Source organism: Elgaria multicarinata, chromosome 23 (genome assembly GCF_023053635.1).
Source record: "Elgaria multicarinata webbii isolate HBS135686 ecotype San Diego chromosome 23, rElgMul1.1.pri, whole genome shotgun sequence".
In the NCBI taxonomy this organism is placed as follows: domain Eukaryota; kingdom Metazoa; phylum Chordata; class Lepidosauria; order Squamata; family Anguidae; genus Elgaria; species Elgaria multicarinata.
The window spans coordinates 1,202,192-1,211,979 of NC_086193.1; the positions used below are offsets into that span (position 1 = coordinate 1,202,192).

The window sequence follows — 9,788 nt, forward strand, 5'->3', positions numbered from 1 at the left end:
CACACATGCGAATTTGTGCAATTTTGAGAAACTGGGGTAAATACCGTTTCGACAATGAGCGGATGACAGAGCGAAAATTACCTGACAATCCACGAAATGCAAACGGAAGGGGCTTCACATGCACCCCTATTCCCCCCAAATCAGTGTTCCGACCCATTGATCCATTTGGTGGGTCTTTTGGGGACCTCTCTCTCTCCCCCCCCCTCACCATCTCTCTCAGGCCTGCTGCTTCCTTAAGCGTCTCCTCTGGGCCAAATCTGGTGGACGTTCTCTTCCGCCAAGGTCAATCCATCCTTTCTCTCTCTCTTCCTTTCCCCCGTTCCCCCTCCTTACCCCCCCCCCCCAAATAATCCTTCTGTTGTTATTGCTGCGGCCAGGCTTGGCAACGCTTTCCTCTTTCAAGAAAATAAGATTTACGGGACTCCAAAGATGCTTAATAAAATATTTACAGAGCGTGGCTTTGGATGTGAGAGCCGGATTCTCCCCCACCCAGCCCTGTGCTCCCCTCTGCCCCGCTCCTGCTGCTGTCAAAAATCTGGGTGGCACGAGGAAAAATGTAAACGGAGCATTTTTCCATTCCTCAAACTCCATAAATCTTCAGGGCTTCGAAAGCTGTTTTCTTTCCTTTCCTTTTGTTTTTTTAAAGAGCACCTTCAGAACTTTTCCATGGGTCAGAACTTCTAGTCTTGTGGGGGGTCGGTCAGTACCGAGTGGGATTTCAGGTGTGTGCAATGGGCGTCCCACAAGCCCAGTGGTCACATATAAAACAGGGGAGCACGTGAGTCGCATCTTAAAACTTAACAGAGGATCTGCGCACCGGATGCTGGACATGAGAGTTGTGCATGGACTCACCTGATTCGCTTCGGAGAATCACCCTGATTCGGCTGGGATAGCTTCGGGCCTGGGCTGACCTGCTTCGTATCCAGATCGGAAGAGAGATCTGGACACCCAAAGTGGGTTGGCCATTGTGGGCACCCACCAAGTAGCTGCTCAGGCATGAGGCAATCCCCTCAGCTCACCCTTCCCAAATCTGGAGCTGCTGCCTCCACCTGCCTGCCCCTCTTCGATGAGAGACACCATCTTCAACAAAGATGGGGCTCTGGGGTTTCCTAGGGCTACGGTCTCAAACTACGGTGGCCATAAAGGGTCATTTCTTATCAGCTGGTCGGCCTGTGTGTGAACGGAATGCTGGACTCCATGGACCCTTGGACTGCTCCCGCACGGCTCTTTTGATGTTTTGACGCACTAAAACTATGCACGAAGATACGCATGGCTTTTCATGCAAAGGAAAACAAAACAACGCTCTCCGTCGGATACGGACTTGAGTTGCATCGAGCGTCAAGATGGAATTTGGAGAACTTCTACCATCTCGGGCTTTGCTGATTCTCCCATCGACGGCTGATGCCATCTTCGAATGGGAACTCGTTAGGATATCTGGTCCTCTTTTATTAAAGCTTACATACAATTTCTTAGGACGTTATAGGTTTATATATGCTCTGATGTTCTCGCTCTGGATTCTCGCTCTGGAGCAGGAGTTGACTCATCAGCCAACCTGAATAACAGTGAAATGAAAGGACCATGGATGTCTTTTTCCACCCATGCAGAATCAACACACACCACACCACTTGCATTTGCCCTTTTCTTTTAATCATTTTCCCCTCCACGTCTTGGGTACGCACATCTGTGTGTGTGTGTTTTATGGCGTTTGCTTCTCAAATTCCAATCACAAGTCAAGCGGACATTGGCAACATTTTTGTCTGTGCAATAAATTAGGAGGAGGGAAATGAAACACACATACAGAAGACCCCTCAACGCATTAGGTAGAATGCACTTGATGGTACCTAAATAAATAGTATAAGTTACTTTGTATAAATAGGGTTCATTTAGAAGAATATACAGAGGGATATACAGAGGGATTGCAGCAACTTCTTGACGGGTCTGAGTTCAGGATAACACTCAAGAAGCACGTCAGATGAATGTATCCCAGGAACACACGATGTGACAGCAGGAATAGATAGATAGATATAGATAGATAATCAAACTCTCTAGGGTTAGATCCAGACTTAGCTATACTTTGAGCAGATCCATTGAAATCAACAAGACTCAAGTTAGCCATGACTAATTTAAAATCCCTTTGATTTCAGAGGGTGATTAAGATGAGTATGATTAGGTCTGGATATCATAGAGAGATGGATTTTCCAGACTAGTCTTACTTATACATAGAATCATAGAATAGTAGAGTTAGAAGGGGCCTCTAAGGCCATCTAGTCCAACCCCCCCTGCTCAATGCAGGAATCCACCTTCAAGCATTCCTGACAGATGGCTGTCCAGCTGCCTCTTGAAGGCCTCTAGGGTGGGAGAGCCCACCACCTCCCTAGGTCATGGGTTCCATTGTCGTACTGCTCAAACAGTCAGGAAGTTTTTCCTGATGTTTTGTCGTACTGCTCTAACCGTCAGGAAGTTTTTCCTGATGTCCAGCCGGAATCTGGCTTCCTGTAACTTGAGCCCTTTATTCCATGTCCCGTGCTCTGGGAGGATTGAGAAGAGGTCCTGAGTCAGTCATATTTAGTGCAAGAGGGGAGGAGAAAGAGAAAATATTTGACAGTGGGGGTACAGAGAAGCACTCCTTCTCCTTGCTGTTTTTCTCCAACCTGGCCCTCTTTAAGGATGCTTTCCTGGGGAGGACGCATGGCCGTTGCAGTCACGCAACCCATGGATGCGATATTGCACCTGGTTGGGACCATGGCCCCAGAGGGAAACGCTTTCCCGGCAACAGAAATGCTTTGGGGTCTGAGGTCACCTGGACGGGTTCAGGAAGGCCGTGCCAAGGCAAAGAACAGATCCTGGAAAGCGCCCTCCATGACACATTCGCCAGCTTGGAAAAATCCAGGCGGGGCGTGTAATTACGGGCCTCTGGGTCACCGAAGCCTTCCACTTTGGGGAGCAGTGGGCAGCTCTTGACGGCAAAGATGCACGGGGCGTTTTGCGTTCAGATGTTTCCGCCCGTCCTGCCTCTCTCTCTCTCTCTCGCGTGCCCTTTCTCTCTGTACGTGGGTCGCAAATGAAAATGTCATCTTAAAATAAGTACAAGCTCGGAGGGGGGAGGGTGCAGGACCGGGGGGGGGGGGGCGTTGGACGGGATGCTGTTGGAAAACAATCTCCACAAAAGAGCATCTTTAAAACAGGCCGCTGTTGATTGAGAAATGTACTGGCAGACTGGACGAATTTAGGGGGGGAGAGAAAGAAAGAAAGAAAGACAGACAGAAAGGAGAGGGCGGGCCCCTGAGCTAAAATAAGCCAGGGAAGGAAGAATAGATTTTGGATGGAAAGAGAGACAGAGAGAAAGAGAGGCTCTCTCAATGGCAAAGCCCCTCATTTTTCATGAGAATGTCAGCCCTTTATTTAGAACAGCCTTCCTCCACCTGAGGCGCTCCAGATGTGTTGGACTACAACTCCCAGAATGCCCCAGCCAGCTGGCTGGGGCATTCTGGGAGATGCAGTCCAACACATCTGGAGCGCCCCAGGTTGCGGAAGGCTGAATTTTAGAACCATGAGGACTAGAATTGTACTTCTTCTTTTTTAAGGGGTTGGGCATAGCTTGGTGACACAGTACACACTTGTACTGCGACTGTACGTTGGACAGCCGTGGACAGCCTGTGTTGACCATCCTGCCCCATCAACAACAATTCCCATCAGCCCCAACCAGTACGGCCAGTGGTCAGGAATATGCCAACAGCCGGACTCAGTGCTGCACCTGACAGACCACGGATGGTGGCAAGATCAAGCATCAGAATGAGCGGTTAGAGAACTGGATTTTCTCTGGAAGGCAAGTGCCGAGTTCCAATTCCTACTCACTGGGCTGACTCAGGGGCCAGCCCGTCTCTTTCTTTTCTCGGCCCAACCTACCTCGCAGGGTCGTTGCATCATATGGGAGAACCCCGTCCATTCGCACGCCCCTCCAGATGTGTCGGACTACAACCCCCATGGTCTCCAGCATAGCTGTGAGTGATGGGAATTGTAGTCCGATGCACCTGGAGGCTGCCAGTCTGTGGGGGAGGGGAGCTGTGTGAGTTGAACCTGGGGCTCCCTTCCACAAAGACGGCGGAGGCAAAAGGCAGGGCTTGTGCAGCCGTGTCACCCTTGTTTACTCGGGAGGAAATAAATGAGGTCTCGGACTTCATTTGTCTCCTGGAAGAGACTTTTCTTTCCCTCCCTCTCTCTTTCTTGGCTGCCTTCCCAGCTTGAGAAAATGCTAAACAGGAGAACAAACCTCAAACTTCTGCGGTCCGTCACGGGCGCGAGCGGAGAGAGAGGGCCATCCGAGGAAGCCCGAGGGCATCGCTGAGGGAGGACCAGCTGCCCTCTGTCCGGGCAGAGCACAGAGGCCCAGGGCGAAACGTCTCCCGTGACAAAGAACAAAGGGATCCTTGTCTGGTTACCAGCAGGGCATTTTCTCCTGCCCCTCCTCAAGCTGCCAGTCCTCATGGATTTGCAGGCACAGATGCCTGCAGTTTAACCTTCCTCCCACAACCACAAATTCCTTTCCCCAGCCACTCGCCCCAGACTGAAGAGGAAAAAGCGAGGAAGGGCGGGTTGGCTTTGGCCCCGCCCACAGCTGGCTCCGCCCCACCCACTGGACACCCCCCCCAGCAAATGACCTCCAAGAACACGTGACCCTTGAGAACTAAAAATGCTCCCACGCCCTTTCAGGCTTCTTCCTTCAGGAGGGGGGCGGTCAGCTACATTCCCGTTATTTGAAAAGCACTAAAACTAGCTTAAGTTTCTAGTCCTCATGGGTGGAGGTGGGCCTTTACACCATCCAGACCGTATAGCGACGACTCTCCAAGGATTCAGACAAGTTTTTTTTTTTGCCGGGAATCGAACCCGGGACCTTTTGCCACTGAGCTACTACAGCTTTCCCCGGCCTTTAACTCAGACAAGGGGTTCCGTTCAGTTCTCGACAGCTCAGGGGACACCTCGTGAATAGGACTCCGTTAAGAAGATGTTGCAATGCCGGATTAGAATGGCGGCGTTTCGTACATACGTGTCCATATTTTAAACCTATGTCTACCTTCCTCGTGTATATAATTCTATACATATTTTATTTATATATCTATATGTCTGTATTTACACGGCACCGTTACAACTGTGCATGGATATCAACGTAACGGGAAGACGGCCGCCTTAGGGTGCAAGACGCGAGCTCCTCGATCCGCCGGCCCCTTTCCCCCACTGCGCGTCCCCAAAGGTTCGGCGCGCGTGGAATGAAACGACCCCGCCGCCGCCCACCCTCACTTTGAGTTCCCGCGTGAAATCATTTCAAGGAAGCCTTCATCCTTCGCCAAAATGGTAGCTGTTCCTGGCTGGGACCCGATAAGATCTCCAGAGGATCACAAACGCTCTTCTCCGTCTCTTGTCTCGTTCTTTCTGTCCCTGATTTAAAGCTTGGAATGAACCGCCTGCTGTTGTGGTTTTTTCCCTCCCCCTCCATCGGGAATCACGCCCCGTTCCCAGTAACAGCGGAGCGACGGGACGTATCGCTGGAAACCCGGAGGGGTACCCTTCCGCTGTCGCGCCCTGTGAACTCCTGGAAAGAAAGCCAAGGCTGGAAGGGCTCCTGGACTCTGGGCCGCAAAGATGCGGGCCCCTCGACCCAAGCACGTGGTCCAGGGTTTCCCTCGGCGTGGTGCATCCGTCAGTAGCCCCGAGGGAGACGTGAAATCCGTCGGACTGCTTGACCGTTCTGAGCAGGGGTGGTGTCCCGAACCGTCCTCTCTTTCTCTCTGGTTCTCTTTCGGATAACCCCCCTTGCGTCACCAGCCTCCGAACGCCACTTGAATGGAGAGCCAGGCTCCGCTCTTTACTCCTCAGCCTCCTCTGCTCCGTCACACGCAGCCGCATTCTTTAGCCGACACCTCGTTCACCGTGTGGTACAGGTTCTTCGCGTCCAAGAAGGAGACGTCGTCGTCGTACGCCAGGGGCCGGCAGCACGGCCGGGCCCTCACCTTCTCCTTCCGGATCTTCCGGGCGCTGCGGACATTCTTCAGGGACATGTCGTAGTTCCGCACGGCCGCGTCGCAGGTGCCGCTGCAGTAGCGGAACAGGACCGTCTCGTCCGAATTGTAACCCAGGCCCAGCTCGCGGACGGTCACCTCTAGCTCCTTGAGGGAGCAGGGCTTGTGGCGGGCCTTGGCACGCTTCATCCGGTTGCTGACCCTGGCGAAGAGCGGCAGCTCGTGGGCCCCGGAGTTCATGGACTGGCTGTACCTCTCGATCAACGTGGAGATCAACTGGCGGATCTCTCTCTCCGTGTAGGTCTCGAACAACGTGCTGTCTGGATATGTATTTGTTTTTTTAAAAATAAAGCAAGACAGGGGTTAGCGACAGCAGAGAGCCAGGCGCAAAAGTTCAAGTAAATGGCAGGGTGTGTGTGTGCGCGCACTGAGTACTAGGGATGTACTCAGTGCCGGAGAAGCAGAAGCGGATCGGGGGGCTTCGCCTCCCCTTAAGGCAGAGGCGAAGAGGATCGGGGGAGCAGCGGGGTCTTTTAAATAAGTAACTAAATAAATATCGAAACTTCCTAACAGGCAGAGCTGTTCAATAGTAGAAGCAGCAGCCTCAAGAGCGAAGCGCCGCTGAGCTCTCTGCTGGAGGCATTTAACTTTGTTTCAGTTACCGCTTGATCTGCAGCAAATGGGGCCCGTTCGTGGATTTTTCTGGAATTTTGCACATTTGGGGTGAGGAGGAGAGACCCCGCAATCTGCGTGCATTTCTGAGCCGTTTCTGCACGTTGGGGCCAGATTTGCGCAAACTGCGCGTACCCCATCCGAATCTGAGCAGCTTCGGCTGCGATTCGTGCGAATTGTTCGGAACCTTGCGCGAATTGCAGAAATGTCCCCTGAAAATGACTCGCAAAAGTTCCCAGAGTTTGGGGAACAGCCCGCAGGTGTGGGCCACAGAAGTCCGTCGAGCTAAAACAAAAAAGAGATTTCTTGGCGAGGGACGTTCCAAGCGGCTAGGTGGGTACCTATCAGGGTTGCCGTAGGTGCATGTCAGCTTTGAGCTAGATAGCTTGGTCACGGTTCAGTCTATGCACAGGGGTTGCAGATCTGTGGGACTGGCAGAGGTGACGACGTACCCCATTAGCTGTTACACTCTCCCCTGCATAAGGAACTCCGGGCCCACTTTCTGGGAGAGCCAGTGTGGGGTAGTGGCTAAAATGTTGGGTTGAGAGTCAGGAGATCTGGGTTCTAGTCCCCACTCGGCCATGGAAACCCACTGGGTGATTCTGGGCCAGTCACAGACTCTCAGGCCAGCCTACCTCACAGGGTTGTTGTTGTGAGGATAGAAATGGAGCAAAGAAGGAGGATTATGCCTTGGGTTCCTTGGAGGAAAGAAGGCGGGATATAAATGCAATAATAAAAACAAATAAATCTTCCGAAAACAAGAACACAGTGTCCACCAGCTGACCTTATCTGTGACATGTTGGCAGATTATAGCAGTTTCGTTGCAAATTAGGGAGCGACACAAGGAACCCGTCACAATTCCTTTCAAGCCGTCTGCGGAGGTCTGGAAAGGAGACGCCTTGTTCTAGACCAGCCTTCCTCAACCTGGGGCGCTCCAGATGTGTTGGACTGCATCTCCCAGAATGCCCCAGGCTGGGGCATTCTGGGAGATGCAGTCCAACACATCTGGAGTGCCCCAGGTTGAGGAAGGCTGTTCTAGACCTTTTGTAAAGGGCTGTTGCTGTCTGGTTGCTTTTCTTGGTAATCCAAATGGCTATATTTTCTATAAAAAAACTGTTTTGGGAGCACTGTATTTTATGCAGCGTTGCTTTTCGTGATGGCTTTTGTGCCGCAGACAAATGCATCCCATTCAAATGAGCGAGGTGGACTAGATGGCCTCTAAGAACCCTCTACAATTCTATAGGAGATGAAAATTGGGGCGAAATGAACGAGGGGAAGGGAGCCGGGGTTTGTGTCCTACCCCAAATCTGGAAAGCGAAAGTGGACCGGCTGAGTCTTTAAAGGAACTTCCCCAACCTGTTGTGCTTGACTACAACTCCCATTCTCCCCAGGGATCATTTCAGGCACATCTGAAAGATGCCAGGGCGGGGAACTCTGCGTTGGAGCTGCTCTGCAAAGAAGGCTGTGGAGTGTCTGTGACTTCCACCCAGGTTTCTTCCAGCTGCAGGCGTGCGCCTTTTCATGCCCAGGGGAGAATTTGGGGGAGCATAAAGCAGCTTACACTGGGAGATCAGGGCGCGGTGCCGTTCCAGATCCCGCGGGTGCCTCCTCCAGCCTTCCGCCAGCCAAGGGGGCGATGAGGACGTTCTCGGGAAAAGCGCGGAGCGGAAGAAGGTGGACGTGGGTTTCCCGCCAAACAGGTCTCTACAAACCAACACGGACAGCATGGAACTGAAAACCATGGAGACTATGGCAGCAAACTTCCATACCTTCATCTTAGACCGGGTCAGAACATTGAAACTCTGCAAAAGAACACACAAAAAAGAAGGGGGGGGACACTGAAACTCCGTGAAAAGGCAGCCAGGGTGGCGTTGGGGTGGGGTTAAGGAGCGATTTGGACCGGGACGCGGATGATCTGGGTTCTAGTCCCCACTCGGCCAAGAAGCTCACTGGGGATTTGGGCCGTTCGCTGACTCTCCGCCTGACCTCCCTCACAGGGCTGTTGTTGTGAGGATTAAAACGGAGAGGAGACCAAGAAGAATCAGAGCAAGGGGTCATTTAGTCAAGCACTCTGTTCACACAACGGCCAGCATTGGTTGGCCATTGCTACCTCTTGTAGTAGTGAATTCCCTAAACGCGGTCTGCTTTTCTCTGCCCTGAATCTCCAATCATGGGATGACCCCAAATTCTAGTATTATGAGAGAGGGAGGAAAATGTCTCCCTCTCCACACCTCTGTCGTGTCTCCCCTCAGCCTCCTTCCCCCCCAAAAAACAATCCCACCTGTTGTAACCTTCCCTCGTAGGGGAGATACTCCAGCCCCTTAATCATTTTTAACTACCCCTTTTCTGCACTTTTTTCCAGCTCTACAATACCGGTTTTTTTTAGGGTCACGTAAGCTGCTTTGGGTTCCTTGCAAGAGGGAGAAAGGCGAGAGAGGAAAGTGATAATACATAAAATGATCATTTCCGTTACAAACACCTCCGCACCAACCCCATCACCTGGTCAGTATTGGGTAGGGTGACCCTATGAAAAGGAGGACCGGGCTCCTGTATCTTGAACAGTTGTAACTGACAGGGGGATTTCAGCAGGTGTCCTTTGTATGCCTGCACCATCTGGTGAAATCCCCTCTTCGTCACCACAGTTAAAGCTGCAGGAGCTATACTAGAGTGACCAGATTTAAAAGAGGGCAGGGCTCCTGCAGATTTAACTGTTGTGATGAAGAGGGAATTTCACCAGGTTCCCCATATATACAAATGACACCTGCTGAAATTTCCTTTTCAGTATTTATTTATTTATTTATTTATTACATTTCTATACCACCCAATAGCCGGAGCTCTCTGGGCGGTTCACGAAAATTAAAACCATTCAAAGTATAAAACAACAGCATAAAACCATAATATAAAATACAATATAAAAACTCAACCAGATAAAAACAGCAGCCATGCAAAATTACAAATTTAAAACATCAAGTTAAAATTTATTTATAGACTGTTAAAATGCTGGGAGAATAAAAAGGTCTTCACCTGGCGTCTAAAAGCATATAATGTAGGTGCCAAGCGAACCTCCTTAGGGAGCTCCTTCCACAGCCGGGGTGCCACAGC

The 9,788-nt window shown here is 51.3% G+C and overlaps 1 protein-coding gene across 1 annotated transcript; it reads right to left on the bottom strand.

Annotated features, from left to right (window-relative positions):
* Positions 1–5,885: 5,885 nt before the first annotated feature.
* Positions 5,886–8,482, bottom strand: NRTN (neurturin). The gene is made up of 2 exons (XM_063147103.1): positions 8,248–8,482; positions 5,886–6,334 (listed from the first exon to the last, which is right to left on the bottom strand). The coding sequence occupies exons 1-2, from the start codon at positions 8,459–8,461 to the stop codon at positions 5,886–5,888; spliced, it is 663 nt and encodes a 220-aa protein (XP_063003173.1). The 5' UTR covers positions 8,462–8,482.
* Positions 8,483–9,788: the final 1,306 nt, after the last annotated feature.